Below are 26,626 nucleotides of genomic sequence, written 5' to 3'. Positions count from 1 at the left end.
GTCACTGTCAACACATACCTTCTCCATATCATCCCAGTTGGTGATGATGCCATGCTCGATGGGGTACTTCAGGGTCAGGATACCCCTCTTGCTCTGGGCTTCATCACCTACGTAGCTGTCCTTCTGACCCATACCCACCATCACACCCTGAGAGAAGAAGCACGAGAGGAACATAAGACATAGGAAGAAGCTCCTCTTGCTTATACTTCTGTAATTTCTTTTTAGATTTGTTTCATTTAAGCTTACCTGGTGGCGGGGCCTTCCAACAATGGAGGGGAAGACAGCACGGGGAGCGTCATCTCCGGCAAATCCAGCCTTGACCAAGCCAGAGCCATTGTCGCACACAAGGGCGGTAGTCTCCTCGTCGTCACACATGATTAGACTTCACTGGGATGGTCTAACATTTAAAGGGGTGGGGGCAGAAACACCAGGAGATTTAGGATGAGAATCAGGAACAGCTGTCTAAACTGCCAGTCATAGAATACATAGCTGTTATAATTGAACAATCACAGACACTTTATCGCTGGATTGGCTGATGATGTGATGAAGTGACCACAGACTCCTATGATTAATTAATGTATTAGATGTAATCCAGAGTGTCTTTGAAGACCTGCCAACACTCTTTCATAACTGCTAAAGTTATTATCACTTTCAAACACTAACACAACCCACCTCAATGGCTGCTATTTATAGAGCGCTAATTAGACATGCCTTTGGACGCTATTTTTGGTCCCAACCTCGCTGTACAACAACTGATACCATATCAACCACACGCCGTGATTGTTCCTGTGACATCCCAGAGCTGCTGAGGTAGCACCAAAAAGGGGCATAACAGAGAGACCTGTGATCTATTTTAAGCTCAGCACCCACTTAACAGGGTGAAACAAGTGACACATGCATCTCCTGCTATTTCAGGTCTGAGAGCCGGGCCAGCACCCATCTGTCTGCACACTGTGACACTTTTGTTTTACTACATGGCTCCGTGCCCCAGCTGCCGTTTAACTTCATTCATTAGGAGCATGTACAGGATTTGGCCAACTTCTCCACAGCTTTTGTGCACTGATCCAAGTAATACTCCCATAAGATATGTTTGAGATACTACTTTGAGATACTATTTTGTTGTGGGTATACTTTTTTCCACAGACTCTTTCTACAGCAAGGAGTGTTTTGGTCACAGAAAATCACATAATCTAATAATGGTAATTACAGTATCCCTTGTCAGCCAACCTAACATAACCAGTAACTCCAGTTTTAACTGTAATCATTATGTTCAGTTTGTCATAATAACATGAAATGCATGAAGTCACATCATCCTTTCATTCATTTAAGTCTCATCAGCTTAAAGCACAACAGGTAGACTTTGTGAAACTAATCAAACAAATGACACAGATATCCAAAGCAAATTAGGAAAACAAGTTGTGAATGTACTCACCAAGGTGCACTGGTATAGGCGGATGCTTCCACTGGGACAAAGGCTGAGGGGGAGAAGAGCCCCTTAAATAAGACCCAGACTAGGTCTAGGGACCAGGGGCGGGACCAGGGGGTTCACACAAGTCCAAATAAGAGCTGCCAGCAAAAATCAACAAGCCACAGGAAAGTGTGTTCCACATACATGGATGGGACTTCTCTACAATGAAATCACTCCACTGACACAGTCTCTGTGATGTATTGGTTGAGAACTTAATGTGATGGTTAATGGGATATCATTGGAATTGTTGTATAATTTAATACAAAAGAACAACATTAACATTAATGCATTTCATTTCTGAAAGGAAGATATAAAAGTAATCTGCATTTTTAGGATTAAAGTTTTTCTCATGAACTTTATGAAATAACTTCATACCTTAAAAGAATTCATACTTGCATGTGTTAACAGTATAATTTATTCATAGCCCTGCAGTCATAAATAAAGACACTTTGAATGTCTCCCAATCAGAGTTTTAAAAATCTGTGATTTCTGTTACTCTTAGCATAATGTGCCACTCTTTAACAGGAAGGGTCACATGTTTCATATCTCTAACATGTTTTATTATACTCAGAGGGCCCACTATGATGACCCAGTCAGGAAAGCGTCACTCGTGCCTCGTTAAGGAGATGAAAACATTGCATATGTCTGTGAACCACGCTGCTGGTATGTGCGCTGAGCTTCCTCAACTTGTGGAGCAGCTGATGGTAACGCCAGCCGGGCTCTGTGTGGGAGCTGGCTGCCTGAGAGGCATGTGGTGTCAGCGCTCCCTGCTGATTGGCCCAGCTGTCTCCTTGTAGGGTTATGGTGAGCAAGAGAGTCATTAATGAGGAGCCACTGGGGTTCCCGAGCCGTGAGACTGCAAAGAGGAGGTCCATATTTGAGCCACACACTTTTCCATAAATTTTCCTTGATCTACAGTGTACCTTATGAGGTAATGCTCTCATCTATGCAGGGATGATACAAACATTTGACAAATTATTTGTTAATGCAACATCATTCCCCAAGATGGTCAGACCATTCATGAGTTTGGAATGATTAAAGAAATATATTGATTCAGGTCTTCAGGTTGAGGAACAATGACCCAGAGGTAAAAGAGCAGTTTATAATATGTGAGTTTTTATCACAGCTGGAGGTATGTGAGAGCATTCCTCTGCTCCAGGCTGCCCTACCAGAGCCTCCTATATATAGCTGTGTTTTCTCTCTATCTCCACAGACGCATGTAGGAGCTGGATGCAGCTGAAGCATCTCGCAAGTTATTTGCATGCCAAAGAAGACTTTCATAGATTGGATTGATATTGTTTTGATACATGAATAAAGGGGATGTGACTCTTTATCGGGCTTCTCTACCAAGGAACAGCGAGAGACTCCTACTTTCTTAAGCTTTGTAATAAAAAGTAATATATAGAGTGTTGCAAATGCTTCAAACTATACTTTATTGGAACTAAATTTATAACAGAGAGCCTGCATTACAAAGTGGTGGTGTGGGGTCTAAAAAGACCTATAGGTAGAGGTGTCTTTGGATACTAGGTGCTTAAAGGTGCCCCTTTAATTTGAAGGGTGTGATTGAAAAAGATCCCAGTTATAAATGAATTTGTGAACCATAATTGCTTCTTCACAAACAGGAGCAAGGAAGAGAGCTACACGGAGTCAGCACCCCCCCTCCACTTCAGTACCAGTACTGCAAAAGTACCAGTAGTGACATGACGTAAGGGATAAATGAACTTTACATTTACATTTACCTTTACTTTACTCTTGAATATGATTCCATTGTTTTTAATGTCATCCAGAAACAAAATCATGAATAACATCCTAATCTTAATTCAGAAATCTGAATGGTATGAAATCTAAATTAAAAAAATCCTCATGTGCTCTTGCACAAGCCAGTAAACCTTTCCACCAGTGAAGACCACGGTTTTATTGCTCATGTGTTGTACCCCTGTTTGAATCTAATGATATGACGCATAACATCTCCTCTCTTAACCCACCCTCCTTGATGGGTACCTGCTAGTTAAAATACTTACAAGTTATCTTTAAATTCCTCCAAGAAAACACCAGTTTGTTGCACAATAAAACAAGATAAGATAAGATAATCCTTTATTAGTCCCGCAGTGGGAAAATTTACAGGATTACAGCAGCATAGAGGATAGTGCAAACAAGAGACAAAGTTAAAAAAAAAACAAGATCAAAAATAAGTATTATTAATAAGCAAATGAGCAATAAAAAAACAGTAAAGAATCCACAGTAACTGAAATATTATATATACAGACAGAAACTATTATAACTATTATTGCACAGTGTATTTGTATATTTGTATTGCAGAGGTTTTTAGTGTCATGTGGTCTACTGGGAGCATATATAGGTCATCCTGTACACATAATAACATGACATGAACCTGCTATTTTAAACACCTAGAGAATAAATTGTTACCCTCTTACTCCCTCACTTCACCTTCATTCACATGTACCTATCAGTAAGTATTGTCACGCCCACTAACACTGTGAATAACTCAGTTTAGGATAACACTGCCCCCTAGAGGCCGTTTATAAGAACTTAACGTGATGACGTTTCTCCTGCAACCCTGCACGCAGCTTGCAACAGCCATGCGCAAAGATTGCAGCGCTGTTGTGATAGCATACGTGTTAAGGTAGCCACTTGCTAAGAAGTACACCGACGGAGAGGTGACTTTTCTGCCGAAGTTTGGAGTTAACAAAGTGAGAAAGGAGGCGGAGGAGGGCGGTGAGTGCTGCGTGGCGCATGCGTGGCGGTGCGGTGTGCTGTGCTGTGCTGTGCTGTGCTGTGCTTTACTGTGCTGTGCTTCCTCCTTCCCTCTGACAGGAAAGGAGGACTGCCATGTAGAAGAATGAGCAGTCAGTACGCGCCAACAGAAGGGACAGACGACTACACGGTGCAGCAGCAGAATGAGCTCGAGGCTCTGGCGTCTATCTTCGGAGATGATTTCCAGGATCTTCGGAACAAGGACCCGTGGAAGGTATCGTGAGCAGCGTGCGTTTGGTTTCAGTGAGACACATTGCCACTATCCACGTCACTTGTAGTTGCTCAGAGGTTTCGTTGACTTGTGTTTTCAGGTTAAAAGGCCTCCAGATGTGCACCTCTGTCTGCGTCCCAACGGGCTGAACAATGGACAGGAATGCTACGTGACTGTGGAACTGCTGGTCAAATGTCCACCAACATACCCAGACGCGTGAGTACTGACCCCTGGTCTTTACCGGGTATTCAGTGTGGCCATTACTGACACTGCACTGCAAAGTATCCATATACAGAGGGAAGCCTCTTCCACCAGGCTATTACATACACATAGTGAGGGAAGTGCTATTACATATATATAGTGAGGGAAGTGTTCACCAAACTATTACTATAGTACAGTGTTCACCAAACTATTACATATATACACCAATCTATTACATATACATAGTGAGGGAAGTGTTCACAAAACTATTACATTATACATAGTGATGAAGTGCCAATCCAACCAAACTATTACATACACATAGTGAGGGAAGTGTTCACCAAACTATTACATATACATAGTGAGAGAAGTCTCTTTCACCAATCTATTACATATACATAGTGAGGAAGTGTTCACCAAACTATTACATTACATTACAGTCATTTAGCAGACGCTTTTATCCAAAGCGACTTACAATCAGTAGTATGTTACATATCATTCACCCATTCACACACTGATGACAGGCTACCATGCGAGGTGCCACCATCAGACTCTAACTAACATTCATGCAACATAAAGTCCACACCGATGGCAAGCCTTCGGGAGCAACTTGGGGTTAAGTATCTTGCCCAAGGACACATCGACTGCCGAAGCCGGGTATCGAACCACCGACCCTCTGATTGGAGAACTACCTTGCTCTCCACTACGCCACAGCCGTATACATATATACATAGTGAGAGAAGTGTTCACCAAACTATTACATATACATAGTGAGAGAAGTGTTCACCAATCTACTCAATATACATAGTGAGGGAAGTCTCTTTGGCTAAACTACTCCTGTCATTAATCTCCGACTTCGTCCTTGTATCACAATGTATAATGTGAAACTCAGTCTAAAGTGCTCTAATTCATTAGACGTCCACTAATTTAGACGCCCTGGAAAGATTTTGAAGTCTACTCATCAGAGGATGCCTTTATCTTGTTCTAATGCTCTGTAAACAACTTGAATGTATTGTAAAACTTTACATTGTTCTTGGTAAATTCTTAAGTAATAAAATGAAATCCCTCAGAAAATATGGATGTGGACACTAACCTTACCTTTATGCACATTCAGAAAACAAATATCTATAATAATGTGGGATTATTATAACTTTGTGACACTGTATTTGAAGAAAATACTTCTGGCAATCTTTCTTGTTTCTTAGTTTTTTCTAGAACTCTTAATTGTTTTTCTGTACTTATCTTTATTTCCCCTCCACATATATTCACAATATTACACTGTTTCTACACAATGCAGGTAGTAATGCTGTTGTTTCTTATATTTTGACTGACCGCACCACTGTATGTTCTTATTGCAATAAAGGAAAAAAAAGCGGCTTTGAAGCATTAATGTAGCAGAGCTGATGTTGCAGCATTTTCAAGTTTATTTATAGTTTCACATTTGCATGTTTTATCACAAGAACGCTAGCCCCACCCAGCCCAATGACCTAATTTAGTCTTTTACATGTGAAACAGAGTTATCCTGTGACAAGTGCTCTAATCTAATCAATAAATCCAACATCATGCAACGACCAGCAAGACCATGAAAAATTCCAAAAAAAGATTACAAAGTTATGTACATATTGGACCTACGGTAAATCATTTATCTGGTAATGGCCAACTGTCAAGTGGCAAAAGCTGGCAGTGAATGATTCATAATCTTGTTTATTTTTTTCTTTGAGCATATAGTTCCAGATATAAATCAAAAGTTTAGACTATTTTATTAATATTTGCATATTACCTGTTCCTTCCAGTACCCACCAAATACAGTGTGTTTCATATGGTACAAGTTAGATTCAAACTTCTTAAAACAGCTTTTATTTTGTAGAACGTTTTTATTTGACCTGATTGTTTTAAAACTTTTGGATAGAATATCTTACCATTAGATATAAGCACACGCATGATCACATTACATACAGTAAAGCTTGAAGGAAATATGTCTAGACCCAAAAGCACTGTCACAGCTAAGTAAATACTGAGATTTTCCCAGTAACTGCAAACAATTGTATCTGCATGAGCCCACATGATGGGTAAGGAATGAGAAAGATGCTGCTTATTTCTCTACAGGCCAAACTGTGGCTTTTCACATTCCAGGAAAACAGCCCCATGTGCCTGATGAATGTCATCTCAGTGTTCACCAGTGATCATTCACTCTTGGTCATTTATGTCTTGTGACACCAACAGGCCTCCAGAGCTGCAGCTTAGTAATGCCAAAGGTCTGTCCAATGAAAACCTCCAGAACCTTCAGAGCGAACTCACGAAGCTGGCGAATGCACGATGTGGGGAGGTGAGGATGCACAGACACAAAGATATACGTCTAAAAACAAAACGGGCTTCTATTGACCTGCCTACCTGTCCACCTAGGTGATGATTTACGAGCTGGCAGACTATATCCAGGGCTTCCTGAGCGAGCACAACAAGCCACCGTCGAGCTCCTTCCATGAGGAGATGCTGAAGAACCTGCGGAGACAGCAGGAGAAACGAGCCCAGGAGGAGCAGCAGAAGATGGACCAGCGGCGCAAGCAGGAGGAGGACATGGTTAGGAAATGAGACAAAAAGCCTTTTAATGCTGGATTATTTTCATCTCGGGGTTTCTGCTAATCTTATTCCTAATTGATTTGTCCGGCCCATTTACTAAGGACTTTGAATTTCCTTCTGTGGGACCAATAACGTTAATCTTATCTTCTCCGTGGAATTGAAACTAAATCATTTCCACTAATACTATGAATAAGAAGCAAAAAAACTCATGGGCTAATTAATAAATCTCATACATATATATATATATAGCTGACTAACAAGAAATTCTATACTTGTAATGTAACAGATTTAATTACACATACAAATTCTGATTATGATACTATTGGATAGCTTTTGATGAAAGGTTTTTGAGTTTGGGAAACGATAAAGGATGGATTTATATAAATTCAATAAATATACACAATAGATATGACAAACTAAGCACCCTGTGGGTATCTTCTTAAATAACTGAACCCAACAACAGCTGACAGAAGTTCCAGTAGAACAGGAAGTTTACTGAGTTTTATTTTTTATTTTTTTTCATAGGAAAAAGAGATCATGGCTGAAATCCAAAGAAGAGAGGAGGAGAAACGAGAGGAAAAGAGAAGAAAGGAAATTGCCAAACAGGTGGCTGCACTATTTCCAATGATCTCTACAAAAAAAGCAGTAAAACATTAATCAAAAGTGGCGTTGTAATTTACCTTTTATGTGACGCTTATATTTACAGGAGCGACTGGAGAGCATGGAGCAGACAGTCCCTGCTGACGCCTCCCCTCTAGGGAAGAGTCCACCCAGCCCCAGTGGAGCTCCTCCTGAACTGTTGGAGGCCAAGAAAGCAGCAGTTAGCCGCCGACGGACTGCCTCCAATACACGCCACAGGTACACGGCAAAACCAACTGCTTCTCCTCGTTTTGCAGAAACATTGTATTAATGCTTAAAGTTGTATCCGTTATCCCCAGACGGGACACCGTTAATGAAGACAACCCCCGTTCACAAGAGCTTCTTCACTTCTACAGCAGCACTTTTGGAGAGCTTGTTGTCCACAAAGGGAAAAGCTTAGGTGAGAGAGGTCTGAGACCATGCAGCCGGTCTGGTGCCAGCGTTGCTTAATCCACCCTGGTTACCTGTTTTTACATTACGTCTGTTTTCATGATACCGACAGGTGTTAGTGAGAGGCTCCGCCGTAACGTTTATTATGGATTTGAAGCAAACTCTGGAGACTTTGCTGTGATATACGAGTGGTCGCTACGCTGGAACCAGAAGATGGGCAAGTTCTTCACCACCCAGGAGAAAGGGAGGATTGAAAACTGCAAAAAGCAGGCAAGTAGAGAAGGAGGCAGGTATTATCATAAAGAATTTAGAGGTTAAATTATGTATTTGACTGTAAAATATCATACTTTTCTATTCCTGTGTAGATCGCTGGGGCAGAAAATGAGTTCCACTCCCTCCTGCGGCTGGATCACCCAAACTTGGTGCGCTACATGGCGATGAGCTCCACTGAGAAGGAGGACTGCCTCGTGGTTAACCTGCTGGTGGAGCATGTGGCTGGCATCAACTTGTCCCAGAGCCTCGTCGCCCACACCCCGGTCCCTTTGGATAAACTGTGCCACTTCACGGCCCAGCTGCTGGCCGCCCTCGACTACCTTCACTCCAACTCCGTGGTGCACAAACAGCTGGGGGCCTCCAGCGTGCTGCTGGACTCCGAGGGCAACGTTCGCCTCACCGACTACAGCTTGTCGAAGAGATTTGCTGATATCTGCAAAGAAGACATTTTTGAGCAAGCCCACGTGCGTTTCTCAGAGGACACGGCGATGCCAACGAAAACGGGCAAGAAAGGGGACGTGTGGAACTTTGGGCTGATGCTGCTGGCTCTGAGTCAGGGGAAAGAGATGCAGGAGTATCCAGTGACAGTGCCAGCCAGCCTGCCTGCTGACTTCCAGGATTTCCTCAACAAGTATGTATGGATGGATACATCACCAGCGCCTTAAAGAGTAACACAAGTGATTTAGACAATTTATCATAAATCTTGTACTGCATACTTTCCATTAGTGCTTACTGTCATGTTTTAGATTCCCTTTTTTGTTTGTTTTCCTAACATACATTCCCATTCATCTCACTGTAGCTGTTATTGTTGTCACAGTCATGTTGGTGCTAATGCAAATTTATATGCAGGTTGAACATAATTATGAAAAGCAAATATAAGATGCAATCAATGTTTATTGTTATGAGTAATTTATATGCCAATTGTTTAAAAAATGACACGTTAGTTGTTTAATCTATAAATCAGTCAACAGTGAAAAAATGGCCATCATAATATTCCAGATCCTAGATTGTTTTGTTTCGACCAAATTTTATCTGTCTACTTGTTTTTGAAGTGCTGTTTATGACGTTCTTTTATACATAGTTTTAATTTAGATCACACAAACCTTTTCTTTAGCAGCCCTCCAGCACATTGTGGATCCGTACTGTAGACTAGGGTGTTCCTGTTCTACAGTTGAACCGTCTATTATGTTGTGCGTGTCCTTGTCGTAGGTGTTTGTGCCTGAATGATGCTGAACGCTGGACAGCCCAGCAGCTTTTAGACCACTCCTTCCTCAAGCCTCCATCGCCTAAAAACATGCCACAGCACCGAGAATCCAGCCCAGAAGGTGAAATACCCGTCCATATACTATGTGTAAATGAGGTGGACAGAATATTAGAAACGCCTTTTGAAGATTCAGTAAAGCAAAAGCACAAATTGCAACTAAAGTATCCTAAAATTGAGTCAACAAACAACAAAATTTGAGATTTCTCCACAAAAAGCTGAACTGTATAATCAGTTAGTCTATACAATATTAGAACTTAGTGAAAATGTGCATTGCAATAAGCAAGGTGACGTCTTCAAATAACAATGAAAAGTTACATTTACATAGCAGCAAATACTCACGTTAAAGAATGCGCAAGCAGAGTCAATGTTTGCTTGACGAATGACGTTTAAAATCATATGGAGTTATGAATTGACTGGGTTTTTTTCAGCAAAAGTATTAATTTCACGGTTATTGTATTGTATTACATTACTTTGTACAATGTTTCTATTATTCTGAAAAGTTATTGTTTACAGCTTAAAGAAGAGGGAGCTGATCCCACCCCCACATTTGTGACGTGATACTTACATCGTCATTGAAAAAAATAAATAAACACTTAAGAAATTGATACATGAGAAAGATAAACTCCAACAAGGTAATCAAATAGTTTGTCACATTTCTTTTGCCATCTCAGATCCTGCTGTGGACTTCCCATCATCTGTCATCCCACAGAGCCACATCCTCAGCGCTCCGTTCAGCTCCGGGATGCAGAGGCAGTTTTCTCGCTACTTCGATGAGTTTGAAGAACTCCAGCTTCTTGGAAAGGGAGCCTTTGGTGCTGTAATTAAGGTAGGCTCTTTTTGGCACACTTTCTTTAATGGGGAGATGCCTTTTCAAATAATCAAGAAGGACAGCTGTGAGTACTTTGCATTCACTTTGTTTCTTCCGCCTTCCCTCTCCTGCATCTCCAGGTTCAGAACAACCTGGACGGCTGCTACTACGCTGTGAAGCGCATCCAGGTCAACCCGGCTAGTAAACAGTTCCGACGAATCAAAGGGGAGGTGACGCTGCTCTCACGCCTGAACCATGAGAACATCGTCCGCTACTACAACGCGTGGATCGAGCGGCACGAGGCGCCCTCGTCAGGGGTGCTGAGCAACTCCGACAGCTCCGAGGCTTGGAGCCCCGCCGACAAGCCCGCTCACTGTGAAGAGCCGCCGCAGGGCTTCAACGAGCTGGGCCTCACTGATGACGTGGAGGACGTCGCGCCTCCTCCGGCCCTGTCGAGCTCCGTGGAGTGGTCCACCTCCATCGAGAGGTCATCCAGCGCCAAATGTAGCAGGCACCAGTCCAGTGATGAAGAGGACGATGACGAAGATGTGTTTGGTGCCTCTTTTTTGTAAGTGTAAAGTGTTTTTGTTTTTTTTAGTGGCAGTAAATCCATCAAGAGTCTCTCCTGCTCTAACTCTTGATGCCTCACTATTTTCTCTTTTAGGCCATCAGATAGTGACTCAAGTAGTGAAATCATCTTTGACAACGGCGATGGAAGCACAGAGGAGTTGTCACAGGTTTGAATATTATATAAGTCATTATTCTTTCAGTTGTGTGTGTGTGTTTGTCAGTGTCGGGCACAGTTCAGCTAACGGATGGCGTTTCCTCTCGCAGGTCGAGCCAAGCAAAAGGTCTGTGATGGACACAACGGAGGGCACCGACTCAGATCAACCCCTTCTTATAGCACATTACTTGTACATACAAGTAAGCTTCCCCTCCATGCTGTATCTTTATTGTCACTAGAGGTCCCTGTCTCACATCTAATGCATGGTTTCTGTTTCTGACAGATGGAATACTGTGAAAAGAGCACTTTAAGGGACACAATAGATAAGGGCCTGCATCAGGACCAGACTCGCTTATGGAGACTCTTCAGAGAGATACTGGATGGCCTTGCTTACATCCACGAGCAGGTGTGTGTGTGTGTGTGTTAATGGGTTTGAGTTTCCACCCTCCTTGGAAAGCAAATAAGCCCATTTGCCTCCAAAGTGTCCCATAACATCAAAGATTACATTTTTATTTTCATACTAAATACCTGTTGTTTTAATGTACGGTAACAGGAAAAAAACATTAACAAAAATGAAGCCGTGTTTTCAATTACCCATGAGCGAGCAGATCACTTCATCCATCCTCCTCTCTTTTAGGGCATGATTCACAGGGACTTGAAGCCTGTCAACATCTTCCTTGACTCTCAGGACCACGTGAAGATTGGGGACTTTGGCCTGGCTACAGACCATCCTGCTAGCGTGGTATGCTTTACCCTAGTGCGGCGTTCAGTTAACAGCTTCCCCCAGCTTCGCTCAGGCTGCGATGACTGCTTGTGGTGTGGAGAAAATGTGAAGGATTTTTTGTGTGAAATATTGTCTCAGTGCTTAGCTTAAAAATAAACCAAGTTTTAGCTCGCGTGTCTGTATAAAATGTATAACTGCAAGTGATGAAAATGTCGTCAGGCTGCAGGTAAATTTGAAGTGGAGGAGAGCGGCTCAGCAGTGATGCCCAAACCAGACCCAACAGGTACAGAGAGTTTTAAAAAACATTCACACGGTGTGATTCTATTTTGGTCTGATATGTTTGATTGTTCTTCCCTTACACGTTGTGCTACTTTTCTCATCACCGTTCTACAGGTAACATGACTGGGATGGTTGGTACTGCACTCTACGTCAGTCCAGAGGTTCAAGGAAACACCAAAGCCACCTACAACCAAGTAAGATTCAGATTTCAATCAAAATATACACATCATTTAAAGTTGAGATGAAATGAAAAAGCTTTTTGACCCTTTAGATCACAACTCCTGACATGACCCATGTATTTTACAATATATGCACAAAAAACCCTGATTTCTTTATGTTTTATATCAAAATCCAATAATCCTGTCAAAGAAAATATGACGTGTTACGTAAGCAAGAACCAACCAATTCCACCCAATAATATCACAACAGCCATCCATCCATCAATCAATCTCCAACTTTCAGTGATGGTCCTCTGACGGTCCATTTGCCTCCATGTGTCTCGTGTTTGTCCTTGTTTTTGAGTGTCTGCTAATCATCCAATCTTTCTGTCCTCAGAAAGTTGACCTGTTTAGCCTGGGCATCATCCTGTTTGAGATGTCCTACCGGCCCATGACCACGGGAGCCGAGCGCATCTCTGTCCTGAGCCAGCTACGTGTGGTACGTCCATATTCAGGACTCAGAGCAATCCATGCAGTGGATTTAAGCTGCGTAAGGCCTGTTGCTTACCTCCTCTCTTTTCACACTGCAGGAGCCCATGATCTTCCCGGAGGACTATACTGCGTATGAGCAAGGAACACAGGTGAGGACGCTGTAGCATAACATTTTGACAGGAATCTTTTTTTCCTCTGTGTTCTCAGTCTGACAATATCATTTTTCTCTTTGTCTCTTCTTTGCATCTATCAGAGGAATGTGATAGACTGGCTGTTGAACCACGACCCGGCTCTCCGGCCCACCGCCCAGGAGCTGCTGAAGAGTGAACTGCTGCCCCCACCACAGATGGAGGAGTCGGAGCTACACGAGGTGCTGCAGCACACCATGGCCAACATCAACGGCAAGGCCTACCGCACCATGGTCGGCCAGCTGTTCGCCCAGAACACCACTCCGGTCATGGATTACACCTACGACATAGACCTACACAAGGTATGGCTTCTGCTTCATGAGACCATATTATACCATACATACAGTAGCAGTTCTGTGCTAGACTGAACATAGGACTTGAACGAGTGTTTGCGATTAATTAAATAAAGCACGTGCAGTTTATAAGGCAGTTAAAAATATTAGACATTTTTTACCCAAGACCAGAGAGAAGGTTATGTGTCTGACATTTGGATAAAAAGCTGTTCATGTACTCTGCAAGTTGTTCCCCTCTCTACCTGAAGATGTCACTGCAGACACATGAACAGCTGCACCAACGCCTCAGTGCAGCCTCACTCATCTGGTCCGTATAACCGACCAGCAGAAGGTCTGGTAGTGCTTAATCGATGTCTCCTGATCCCTAACAGAGGCTGTTTGTTTGGTCTCCCTTCAGGGCAGCTTCAGCTTGAACAGTGCCAAATTGCAGCAGCATGTGTATGAAACAATCACCAGGATCTTTAAGAAGCATGGTGAGTACACTACGCTTGTTTGGTTGACTGTGCGTGTGAGTCTGTGTGAGTCTGTTGACTCGCCACTACGAACAACTTGGACTCCTGACCCTTCTGTAAGCCCTTTTTTTCTGGGACCCCGCCATCTGCTCCGGTGAGTGGCAGCTGAACAATAAGTGCACTGTTGGGCAGCGAAGATTCTGTGCAGGTGCCAGTGTTGTTTTTGTTGCACACCGCTGATGATGTCCAGCTTACCTTATTTGTTTATGCTACGTTCCGTATCTGCTCACATGCATCATCTCTTTTTAGGGTGAAGGTGATGCTATCTCATGCAGATGTTGCATTAATACATGGTGTTTGTTTTCAGGTGCGGTGCGTCTCCAGACACCGCTGTTCCTCCCTAGAAACAGGAAGTTGTACGACGGCAGCGAGCTGGCCTGCTTCATGGACCACAGCGGAATGCTGGTTACACTGCCCTACGACCTTCGCGTGAGTCCAGGCACAGGCGCGCATGTCCCAACTTGCACGCAAACGCCAATTATACAACAATTTGCATCGGCACATGCAAACACACACATAGTGTGAGGCTGCAATCAGCAGCCACCTTGAGATCCTGCTACTTCAGGAAACCCTGAGGACTAAATGGTTGTTTCCACACTGTGATTGATTACAGCCTGGTATGCACTGACTTCACATTATATACTGTGCACCCAATGTCTCAACTCTCTTTGTACTTTAGATGGCCTTTTCAAGATTCGTCGCTCGCAATAATATAACGCATCTGAAGAGGTAAAGTTAAATGATGTAACTCATTTGTATGCCAATAACCCTTTGTAATATTGATTAATATTATTGAATCAGCTAGAAGTTCATTTCAAAATGGTCTAGCAAAGTTTTTTGCAGACAAGCATTTTCAATTTCACTAACTTATTGGTAACGTATAAGTTGCACTGTTAAAAACATAAATATAAATCTCCTCTGTTTCTTTTTTCTTTTTACTTTAAGGTTCTTTTACCTTTTGTTGTTACCATAAGGTGACGTTTTTGTGATAAGGGTGATAACCTCCACAGTTTCTAACAATTTTATCTAACAAAAATACAATGAAGGATTATGGTTTCTTTTTTATTTAGATATTATTTAGTGAATTCACCACCAAGTTGATAAATTCACACATGAAAACTGACATCCATGTTGAGAATAAACACAAGTGTCTCTGTGTTTTCTCTCAATCTCTCTCAAGGTACAGCATCGAGCGCGTGTTCCGCCCCAGGAAGCTGGATCGCGCGCACCCACGGGAGCTGCTGGAGTGTGCTTTCGACATCATCACACCCGTTACTAACAGCCTGCTGCCTGATGCCGAGACCATTTACACCATCTCTGAAATAATCCAGGAATTCCCCGTGCTCCAGGTTACATGAACTACCTTTATTTTAAATGATCCAGTGAGCTGTCAGTTTGTGCTTTGCTTCCTCGTCTTGTTTCAAATTCAGAGCAGTTTGTTAACGGGCTGGATGCATCATTGTTCTTTTATTTTCCTACATGCGCCATCATAGCAACCTGTCCACTTTTTGTTATTTCCCTTTTTCACTTCCCACTCACATTCCTAGCGTACCAATGTATGCGTAAGCCTGACAGATTTGCACCATATTTATTACTTGTATAGTAAATCTGTTATGCACAGCTCTGTCCACTTCCTTCCCTTCCGCCCAGTACCATCCATTTCCTGTCCACACATCCCATTGCTCCCTCACTGTTCAGTCGCAGCTCTCCTTGCATGAACCCAGTCAACCTAGAGTCTGGCCTCTGGTTCATCCCCACATAGATCCTGTTTCTGATCCTCTCCACCACCCTGCTCTTTGTGTGAAAGCCTTTTAAGAATACGTGAGTCAGACGGAATGAGAGGGCAGCAGGACACAACAGTCATTATTCACTGAGGTTCCCATTGTACAGTAGTGCTCTTGGTTTTGTCTGTAATTGCAGCCGAGGGGGCTGAAGGTGTGTCTGTGTGTGTTTTTGTGGGCTGCAGGAGAGGAACTATAACATTTACCTGAACCACACCAGCTTGTTCAAGGCCATCCTGCTCCACAGCGGAGTCCCCGAGGACAAACTGAGCCAGGCCTCCACGATACTGTGCGACGCCATGGTCAGTGCAGTTCACACGTGCATCACAGATGTTACTCACATAGCGTGACTGTTGCTGATATGCTGCTATGAACATATATAATAGAGTTCTTACTAAATATAGCAGTGGTAACATTCCTGGCCCCCTTTTCTTTTTCTTTCTGTATGTGCTCCAGAGCGAAAAGCTGACCAAACGTGAGTTGGAGGCAAAGTTCTGCAACTTTTCACTGTCAACCACCAGCGTGAGTCCACCGGGGCGCATGAGCCTCCTGTAAAAATAATCAGTCGTGCCGTGGCAAACTTGTTCTCACTCGTAAACCGCTCTGCTCCGTTGCGTCCAGTTGCAGACGCTGTACAAGTACATAGAGCAGAAGGGGAATCTGCAGGACCTGGCCCCACTGCTGACATCACTCACCAAACAGAAGACCGCCGTCACTCAGCTGGCCAAGCAGGGCCTCAAGGACCTGGAGGAGCTCACATTGCTGCTGCGCAGACTGGGAGTTAAACTGCAGGTGATTTGGTTTCTGGGTAAATGAATGTTACAGAGCCACTGTTGATGTTTTCTCCCCTTTTAACACAGATGTTTTCTATCTATATAGGTGGTGGTCAATTTAGGCTTAGTGTACAAGGTGCAGCATCACTCTGGGGTCATCTTCCAGTTTGTGGCTTTCATCAGGAAACGCAAGAGAATAGTGCCGGATATAGTGGCTGCTGGAGGACGCTATGACCACTTGGTAGGTTTTCTGTCAAGGCATGACAAAAATCTGCAACTATTATTTAAAAAAATGTGTCCAAAATGTATTCCACACTTGCATGTATGTGAACCATACTTCTTCTATGTCACATATAGGTCTTCTGTCTGTAATCCAGTAATTCCAAATGATGCAGTGTTGGTCATGCAGGCTACGTGATGCCTTTATGGGCTTTGTTCTCTGTGTTGCTAGATCTTGGAGTTCCGAGGGCCAGCTTCCACAGTGCCGGTGCCCTCTGCAGTCGGGGCCAGTGTGGCCCTGGACAAAGTCTGTGCTGCTATGGCCAACATGGAGGAGCCAGTGAGACACACACACACACACACACACACACACACACACAGTACAAACACACACACACACACACACACACACAGCACAAACAAAGTACACACACACACACACACACACACACACACAGCACACACACACACACACACACACACACACACACACACACACACACTGGGATCTGACATTCCTAATTATTGTGATGAAGGAGCGGCAGACAGCTACATATTTAATGATGCCTTATTACAGCAGTTGGCTGCCACACAGCCACTTTTAGAAACATGTTAATAACTGTAATCACAGTGACTCTTGGCACCATGGAGTTCATTTTGCAGGTGCATCATTTTCTATATCTTCGATATTCCGAATATGAAATTATGTGCCCATAAAACGGTGTGTAGGTCTCAAAGAAAGAGTATTTTTACTTCAGTTCATGGCATCATTCAGAGTTTACAGTTTTGACTTTTCTTTATATCAGCCATTGGTGAGCTCCTGCGATGCGCTGGTGGTTCCAGTAGGACATTCTTCAATGTCCAAAGCCATCAATGTTGTCCAGAAGCTGTGGAGCACCGGCGTCTCAGCAGACATCGCCTACGATGTCTCACAGGTGAGCGGCCCGCCTGAGAGACCTGCATGAATTGTCTGAATGGTTTCAGGGTTGAAAATCATATCAAGGCAATTTTGATTTAACAGTGCTCTGTGGAGTTTTATTGTTAGTTTTCAGAGCCAATGTATTTTGAGGCATCAATGTTTTCTTGCTAGCAGTTGACTCCTTCACTTCTGCTGGTGCATTGCTGCATTACTTGGTACAGTACTACCCCTGGAAAATTTGAAATATAATCAAATGCACAAGGCCCTTATAGTGGTCAAAAACTCCACATGGTATTTTTTAAGTGGGTTCAATGAAATGTGTTCAGTTGTGATATGGTAGTTAAAAAGTGTTGGAATTGGCCCACAGTGAAACTTTTAAAACTATTAACTTGAACCTGCATTTATATATGTCATTACATTGTTTTCAGATATATGAAGTTCATTATGCGAACCAAATATGTCAAAAAGTCTTGTAAGGTTTATATATGTTTTTATATGTATTTTCAAGAAATGTAATATTTTTCCTTAGTTGCCAGTAAAAAAAATGTGCATAGTGCACAAATGCATTGTGGTAGTAAATGTCATCGAAAATATAAACAGATCTAAAAATGCGTTTAGTGCTGCAGAATTCCGTCAATTTCAAACCTAGTCACGCAAGAGCCTTTAAGGCCCTAGCCTGAATGCATCTCAGCTAAAGGAAGCAGAGTCCACTTCACAGTAAGTCACTCCCTTACTGTTGTTTCCGGACCTGCGAAAGGAAGGAACCTGCAGAGGGGCCATAGCTGTTACACAGAGTAAAAGCTTGTGTCTGTGTTCATACACTAATGATTGTAAAACCGAGCCCTCATATTAGTTGTATGTCAAAACTCACCCAAGTTTCTGACTTTGCAGATCCCAGAATGGGAATTAACAATTGCTTCCTGTATTATCTTCATCCCTCCTACAGGGGGCGACACCTGACTCCCACTCCTGTTGGAAAATGCCCCTCACTTGTCAGGAACAGACTTATCGTGACAGAATCAGAAATAATAAACACCCCGGAGGACTCACTGGCCATATTAGGACAATACAACATGGAGTCATTGCTGCTATAATCGACTCAGTCATCTGTTAGACAAGCTTTCAATAAACTATTTTAATAAGCTCTTGTTAGGGGAACAGTCAAACTGAGATCAGTAACTTCAAAGTGAAGTTATTTATCTTATGGTCCAAAACTCCCGATGCCATGCCTCTGTCACATTCTTCATGTTTATGTGACAAACTGATCTCAGCCTTGTGTTTGTGTGTTGCTGTAAACGACCCTCCCTGGCATTTTGCTGTGCCCACATCGAAATACTCCATGTTTTTTGCTCTTTAGTACCTATTGTTTCAAAGTTCCACTTCTGCAATGGACAAGTGTTTTGCCTTTAATGGTGTTCATTGTCTTTTGTTCTGGCACAGGACATAAGTGATTGGCTACCTTCATTTCCCTCTTAGGAGTTCTTAGAAGCATTTAGGAAAAGGTTGGGTTTGGCTGAATGCAAGCGTCATTATGTCCGGATTGTCAACAGTGTTTGTGTGTATTTGTTGATTATGTATGCAGGCAGTGCCTTGAGCAGTGGCGAGTTAGTGAGAACACCTTGTTCGGACCTCCTCACCCATCTCCCCCCTCGCCCGACTTTTGTTAACACCTTTCACATGCCGGCCTCTTAACAGGCCCGAATCTGCAGCTTTAATTCATCTGAGCAGACGGTTCCACTCTTTTAGCTTTTATTAGCCAAATATGGCAAACCTTTTCCCCATGCGGTCAGCTTAGGCATATGGCCCAGAGCTGCCCACCGGGCAAAGGCTTACCTTTTGACTTAATGCGATCTGTCAATGTGAAAGTTGTAAGAAAGAGGAAGTTTCAGTGAATACATGATGCCAAGGCAAAGTGACACATGCACACACACACACACACACACACACACACACACACACACACACACACACACACACACACACACACACACACACACACACTCACACTCTTGTAGTACACAGAAGGGTTTGTTCTGCACCACTGTTAGGTCGGCAAGCGGAGCAGCCAGATGCAACTCTTGGGCTTTAGTTGGTGGGAATTAATTGGGCTTACACAAACGTATACATATATACATACACACTGTCACGGTTGAATGCATTACCTGAATACACATTGGCTTTGCTTGTGACTCCCAGCACAGAGCACACTCACACTCTGGTTCCAAGCAAAACTCCATTTAACCTGCCGCTATAGAAGAATTTCTGAGGCCATGAGTCCAGTGTTCCCCCAGAATGCGCTCTCATTTAAAAAAAGATTTTCAGAACTAAGTATCAAACTTTACTCGTGATTCTTTTAGTAATAAATGGAAGTGAACACTCTGTAAAACGTTCATGACAGAAACAAGCTTTCTGCAGTTTTCAGTAATTCAGCTCTGACTCTGGTTCAGTAAACCCCTCCCTTTACACTCATCCCACATTGGCCCTCTGGTCGGCATCTTCAAGCCCCAACAGTAAAACATGAGGAAAGGTCATCTTCAAGCTACTGCAACAGGATTTTTTTTAATGCACAACTCAGCTGAGCTGCACCCTTAAATCACCACTTTGTGTGTGAGTGTGTGAGTGTGTGTGTGTGTGTGTGTGTGTGTGTGTGTTAGTAATTCAGCCTTTTGTCATTTTGTGTGTTTAGTCTCAGGAGACATTGATGGAGCACTGCAGGCTGGCAGGCATCAGCTGCATGGCTCTGGTCTCTGACAAGGAGGGAAACCATGTGAAGGTAAACCAGCCCTATTATTTCACTTTCTTTTTTTTTTTTTAGCATTGCAGATTATGACGCTTTCGAAATTGTTTTGATAAGAGAGAATAATAGAATGTTTTTTGTACCGCAGCACATGGTAAAGTCTTTTTCTGTCTTCAGGTCAAATCATTCGAGAAGGACAGACAGTCGGAGAAACGGATTCCTGAGTCGGACTTGGTGGACCACATCATTCAGAAATGTCGGACCAAATTCTTTGAGGAAAGAAACATCAGGTAAAGACATTTTTGTTTTAATGTGCTGCTCAGATGTCTACATGATGTCAGGGGGGTTGTTCTTATATAATGTTGTCCTTTTGCCCCCGCAGAGAAATCTCTGAAAGCATGTCTCAGAACCCTAAAGGATCCCTGCTCAACAGCACAGGTCTGGTTATCACGTACTCTTTATAGTCGGCCTCTATTTACAGCTGAAACTGTATATTTGTATTCTGCAACATGAAGCAATCACACCTCTGTTTGTACATAGTTGTGCTTTGACTCCACCAAAGTGTTAAAGACTATTTAAATATTTTGGGATCAATGCAGCATCTGCAAAGTATGACTGATTCTCGTGTTACATTTTCCCTTCTGGCTTTAACTGAGTTGTTACCTAGAGTGACGTATGATTTGGGCAATAGATATTAGTATTAAATAGAAGTGTTAAATTCCACACCAACTTCTGGCATGCATACAGGTAGCCAACAAACTGGTTCAATTCAATTGATGATTTGTTGGAAATTGTAAATGTAAAAAGCCTTATAATTGGATATAATGTGCAAATGGTCCTTTTTCTGCCTCCAGGCTCTTCAGAACAGCACGGGAGCAGCAGCACCACGAACATTAATGTGAACATCATCAGCCCCGACAAAGTTTCTTCCAGTGCAAAACGACGCTATGAAACTCAGGTTTGTGATGCACACACACACACACACACACACACACACACACACACACACACACACACACACACACACACACACACACACACACACACACACATTGGCATTGTGCTTTTCCTGCTATCTGTTCAGATGTTTTATTCCATTTCATCACTGAAATCAGTGAATGGGTTCTGCCGGATATTAGGATGGGAGAAGGTTATCAAACTTAAAGTAATAAACTTGAAGATTTTCATTTTAATAAAAATCCATTAAGTCACTATCTACTGCCAAACGAGGAAATGATTGAGCCTTTGGTCCACTGATTAGAAACCCTTACATTTGCAGTATTAGAAACTTGGTGCATGTGGCAACGTTCATGATCACAAGTGGCTCTTCAACTCACTTGTGTGTGTGGAAACTAGATCCCAAAACACCTGCAGTTACCGCTTATCGCCATTGGTGCATTTGAAGATGATAACGATCCTACCAGTTTATTTAATCATGGGAACAACTCTTATTTTCTGCCACTGTTTTTCATTTCTTTGTTCCTCACTTTGTTTCTCTTTAACTCTCTCTCGCTTTCAGATCCAAACCAGATTACAAAATCTTGGTACCAATCTGCAGAACAAGAGCAATGACATTGAAGTTCTGGCAGTAAGTCATTTGTTTGTTTACCCCTTTTATCCCTCCTGATCCCAGCTACCCTTTTCAGCTCCCCTACCTTATCTCTTGAATTCATGTGTAAAATCACAAGCAGTGGGAGTTTGATAGCTATATCACTATATCACGCAAATATCACTGGGACAGACAGCCCTTTTATAGTTATTTGCCTGGTGCTAAAATCCCCTGCTGGAGGTTTAGAGGGCTGCGAATGCATTACGGGCGCACCAGAACAACGAACACTAAACAGAAGGTAGTCACCGTGTCATTTCGGGGAGATGTAAATGGCTGCCATATTGAGTTTATTTGTGGTTGCGTTGAAGATTTATGGCCAGATATTCTCAAAGTAAATCATCCTTGAGTGTCTTATTCACCATGTCGCCGCATATTCCAAATACATTTGTCATCCCTGTTGGGGTCTGGATTGCATCAGAGACGCAACCGTAAATACAAGTTATTGAAACATAATCACCTTGATTTCGGTTGGAGGTCGCATAGGCCTGTAAGTCTTTGTTGTTGCATGTGCTCATTTTCCAATGATAAACCCAGGAGGCCATTAGAGTCTTCCTGTAAAAGGGACACAAAGTGCTCTCAGGCCTGGCAAGAGCATTGTGAAAGTGGAATTATAAGTAATTTACTGTAAGAGTGGACTGGATTATCTTGTTTTGAAAGAATTACACAAGCTATTGTGCAGCGGGTGCAACGGTTGATATTTTTAGCTCGATTCTAAGTATGTTTGTGGAATAGTTGCAACATGAGATAAGGCTCCATTGTGTTTTTGTGTAACCCTGCTTGTGTTGTATCCCACAGGTGGACCTGCAGAAGGAAACGCTGGTCAACTTCCTGTCTCTGGAGGTTGGTTTTTTTTACTGGCTTTATCAAGACCGTTGCAGACTTAATAAAAGGCCACATTCTTAATGAAGGGCCGGAGGGAGGGAAGGGGAGGGAAGTGGAAAGAACGACCAATGCAGGTTCAAATAGCTAGACAGGAAGACGGGATCCCGTCTCCTTCCTTACAATACTGATGAGGAGAGCAGTGAGGGAACACCTCTGCCTTTTCCTACAGCCAGGGAGACCTGCGTAAGAGTCTAACTCGCACGTCTTTAACAAGGCTCACATGTGGGACAGACACGTTCTACGGTTAACAAAAGGCTTCAGAGGTGTAACTAAGTCTGCACTCATTAAACCCCCGGTCCCTAGGAGTAGAGGTTAGAAAAAATACAAATTATACTGTGCAAAGAAAGCTGAACAAGGCTCTTAACACCACTGCTATACAAGCTAAAGCCTCCACTCCATAAATGAATAGGCCACCTATGTGTCAGAGAAAACCCATGCAGTATATATAACACATGACAATACACAGTGCGTACAGCCAGGCGTGCAGGAAAGGTATGTTTTAATTATGGCAAATTACCCCAAGTCACACAAAGAGCCTAGGAACCTGTAAACCCACTGAAGCTCTGTGCCGTCGCTGCACAACTACACTTGACATGCAAAAATATACTCCAAGTCTGCGGATAAAAAAACCCCATTTATTCCTCCAAAATGTCGTCTTCTTTTCTGTTGGGAAACATGGAGAGACTGACAGCCTGTGAGGCGTCTACAACTTTTAACAGAGTGAATTTATTCTCTGATCTTGGTCTATGTGTTGCATGCACCAATTTGTCACTTAGCCTCCAATGTTTCTTATTTTGGTGCATTAACCCTTGTTGTTTCTGTTTCTCTCATACCAGTTTGAAAGCGAAGAGCAGTACAACAGCAGTGTGAAGACTCTGCTTATTCGTCTCCCCAAGCAGCGCTACCTGAAGTCCATCTGCGATGAGATCCACCATTTCAAAATTACGAAAAAGTGAGTTGGGTGTTTTGGCACGTTTGTGTGTTCCTGCACTGTAAGTCAAATCTAGCTATGTGTCCTGCCACGCCTAGCTAGCTATTTCAATAATAGTCTATAAAAAAACAAATATTTGGGGAACACCAAAGTCGGTAGGATTTATTCTCTGGGGACCATGAATGTCTACAAAGGTTTGTGCCAATCCTTCTAGTAGATGTAGAGATAAGTGAGAACCTTGACGTCATGGTTTCGCTAGATTAGAAAGTCACAGGATCACCAAAGGTATTAGGAATTGTACTCTGGGCATCGTAGAGTTTGAATCAAATTTCATTGCAATCTTCCCGATCCAATAGTTGTTTTGACAAATGACTAAAAAACTAAAATGTTACCCTGCTGGTGGTTCTAGTGGTGAGGCTGGGAATCGCAGCAAACCACCCAGTTGGTGTTGAGGTATTTGGTACAGGGGCAAAGTGTTGGACCAAACGACAGACCAACAAACCTAAATTATTTTGTAATATTTAAATAAATAACACTTAAGTGATTGTGAGTACATTTGGTTATTACAAACTATTCTAACTTTGCAAATGTCCCCGCTGTGGGACTAATAAAGGATTATCTTATCTAAGGAATGCTTAAAAAGATTTAAATAAGAGAAAGTAGGGATGCACCATTCTGACTTTTTCAGTCATTTAATATTAAAATGACTAATTATTATTTAACTTAAACAGTATTTCAGTATTCTATTATTTAATGTATATCTTATACAAACATACAATTGAATTGATTGATCCCATTGTCAGAATCTAATCAAATCACTTCTTAAACACTGTTAAAACTTTCACAAGCACGGCCTTGTCTTCAGCGCAAAAATGTTTTCCACCTCAAAAGTAGCAGCGATACCTTGACACTGTATAGACATTTTTTCCAAACAAACAGTTGTAGACACATCGTCTCAGCGGGAGCCGTAGTGAAAGAGGAGCCAGAGACCCCACTGCCTCGCGTCTCTGCTCACCCCACGTTTCCATCCACTACCCACTTGTTATTTTTATTCTAATGAAACCTGAGGTAAACTGTAGGATACATTAAAGACCACTTAAAAAGGCAGACTTCCTTTTACGGGCAGCTGTCACTCCAAAGCACCGACCAAGCCCACACACTCCAGGTGTAACAGTGACAGAAGGTCCTTCAAAGGGAGCGGTAATACGGATAACTACTGCCTTCCAAAACATCAAAATCCTCAGGTGATCCCATTTCCTGAGGTGAAATCTGGAGAAGGATTTGCCTTGTTTGGTCTTCTGATGTCTGTCTCCTAACACCCAAGTTGATTGACACTTAGATTGCAGCACAGGGGGGTGCGGGTTAACTTCATCCATTGCTGTGGTTGTGGTTGGAGCGGTTAATATTCCCAAGCTTCCCAGTCGAACTTTTTTTCTTTTCTTTTTTTTCTTTCAAAGCCTAGGCTAAATCCTCAGTGATTGAGCTTCTAGTGTTGTGCTGCTCGTGCGTGCCCATAGAAAGCTACCCTGTGAGGGATTCAGCAGGATTTTCTCCTTCATGAATGAGATGGTAACAAACAATAAAGAACCCCCAAATCAAAGCTTCTCTTTCTGCTTTCCCGTCCGCCTCTACAGAGCAGTTGGTTTTAATTTCCTGTCTGGAAAAGAAAGTCTCTTCTGATAAATGAACGTCACAGAGGCAACAATGGAGACATTCAGCATGTGTTTTTATGTGTTTGTTTAGTTGTTTTCCTCCAATGTGGCGCAGAGGCAACTGAGGCCAGATGAGTGGGCTAAAGGGCTCATACATCCACCTGGCTGCAGGAAGACTATAAACTAAACTTATCCCAAGGGCTTCCAGGGCTCTGAGCTTTAATTTCAGCCAAAACTACTGTGAGCAAGACCCGCATGTGCGACCTGTATCTCCAAAGCCGTGCTAGCAGCTCTAGAGGCTGTATGTAGGCACAGTGGTGCTTTGAGCTAAGATGCTCACATTGACATTAATGTCCCCTGAAGATTAATGAGAGGCCGCTAGCTTGGCTAACATCTGGAGAGTACCAATATTCTAAATGATAATGGAAAAACATTGAGTCATTTTTAACTTTTGTTTTGCAATATGTGATGACTCTTGGCAGTGTTTATTCCTGTGTAATTTTCACTAGACTGACTTCTTATCCAAGATCTTGGAAACCCTCCTGGCTGAATTTGAATTGTCCTGATTTGGAATGACCCATTTGGAAATTCTCCATCATGTTTTGTTTTTTATTGTTTTAATCTTGTAACGGACAGAGGTTTTCCTCTTGCAGGGTGGCGGTGGTGGTCTTGTACAGCTACAAGGACGACTACTACAAGATCCTTCTCTGAAAACCAAGAGGTTTCTCTGGCCCCGCTTTGCTTGAGGTCTCAGTGGGCTCCCAGGGACTATTTCCATCCTTGGACCAACACAAACTGCTTGAAGACTGATGGACTCCTAGCTTTTCGTTTTGGAAAGCGACAGCCCCAAAGACACTCTGTTTACCGTGTGGAATGGTAATTCAGCTATTTCACCCCAAATCCATAGCTTTCCCCAAAACCTTCCAAGGCTTTGTGGTCTTTCTCAGAAAAAAGTTGATTAGAGGATTACATGACTTTATTGCCTTAATAGAACTATAAGAAGGTGAAAAAGAAAAGGATTTTTACTGAAGAGTATGTGTTACAGAGGCAATTATTTTACATTTCTTATGACCAACAGGATGGTTGGTCTTAATAAATCACCTTTTCCCATGTGGAGCTGTGATTTTGTGTGACATGGAAGTATAAT

The 26,626-nt window shown here is 42.6% G+C and overlaps 2 protein-coding genes across 3 annotated transcripts in view; one reads left to right on the top strand and one right to left on the bottom strand.

Annotated features, from left to right (window-relative positions):
- The window catches only part of LOC129102980 (actin, alpha cardiac muscle), a 3,265-nt gene extending 1,789 nt beyond the window's left edge, over nt 1-1,476 (bottom strand). The window contains exons 1-3 of the mRNA XM_054613210.1: nt 1,433-1,476; nt 247-397; nt 19-147 (exon numbers count right to left, since the gene is read on the bottom strand). Coding sequence (XP_054469185.1) covers nt 19-147; nt 247-375 — 258 coding nt within the window. The 5' untranslated portion in view covers nt 376-397; nt 1,433-1,476. The remainder of the gene's footprint in view (nt 1-18; nt 148-246; nt 398-1,432) is intronic.
- Nucleotides 1,477-4,034: 2,558 nt separating this feature from the next.
- eif2ak4 (eukaryotic translation initiation factor 2 alpha kinase 4) lies at nt 4,035-26,626 on the top strand. Of its 2 annotated transcripts, none has more exons than XM_054613236.1 (40): nt 4,035-4,179; nt 4,304-4,457; nt 4,555-4,670; nt 6,879-6,981; nt 7,059-7,232; nt 7,758-7,838; nt 7,939-8,090; nt 8,171-8,271; nt 8,374-8,531; nt 8,627-9,165; nt 9,744-9,859; nt 10,470-10,624; nt 10,747-11,174; nt 11,271-11,343; nt 11,441-11,530; nt 11,614-11,736; nt 11,968-12,072; nt 12,274-12,337; nt 12,448-12,527; nt 12,889-12,990; nt 13,082-13,132; nt 13,237-13,473; nt 13,862-13,937; nt 14,284-14,405; nt 14,656-14,705; nt 15,157-15,325; nt 15,943-16,059; nt 16,214-16,279; nt 16,379-16,549; nt 16,637-16,771; nt 16,982-17,089; nt 17,556-17,684; nt 20,355-20,441; nt 20,583-20,695; nt 20,788-20,843; nt 21,260-21,363; nt 21,925-21,993; nt 22,810-22,854; nt 23,733-23,848; nt 26,133-26,626. In XM_054613236.1, exons 2-40 carry the CDS (start codon nt 4,329-4,331, stop codon nt 26,188-26,190), a joined length of 4,968 nt encoding a protein of 1,655 aa, XP_054469211.1. In that variant the 5' UTR covers nt 4,035-4,179; nt 4,304-4,328; the 3' UTR covers nt 26,191-26,626. The 2 variants fall into 2 exon arrangements, with proteins under 2 accessions (XP_054469211.1, XP_054469210.1); XM_054613235.1 differs by having other exon boundaries at nt 4,035-4,204.

Source organism: Anoplopoma fimbria, chromosome 15 (genome assembly GCF_027596085.1).
Source record: "Anoplopoma fimbria isolate UVic2021 breed Golden Eagle Sablefish chromosome 15, Afim_UVic_2022, whole genome shotgun sequence".
Lineage (NCBI taxonomy): Eukaryota > Metazoa > Chordata > Actinopteri > Perciformes > Anoplopomatidae > Anoplopoma > Anoplopoma fimbria.
This window is presented reverse-complemented; position numbering and strand designations above follow the sequence as displayed.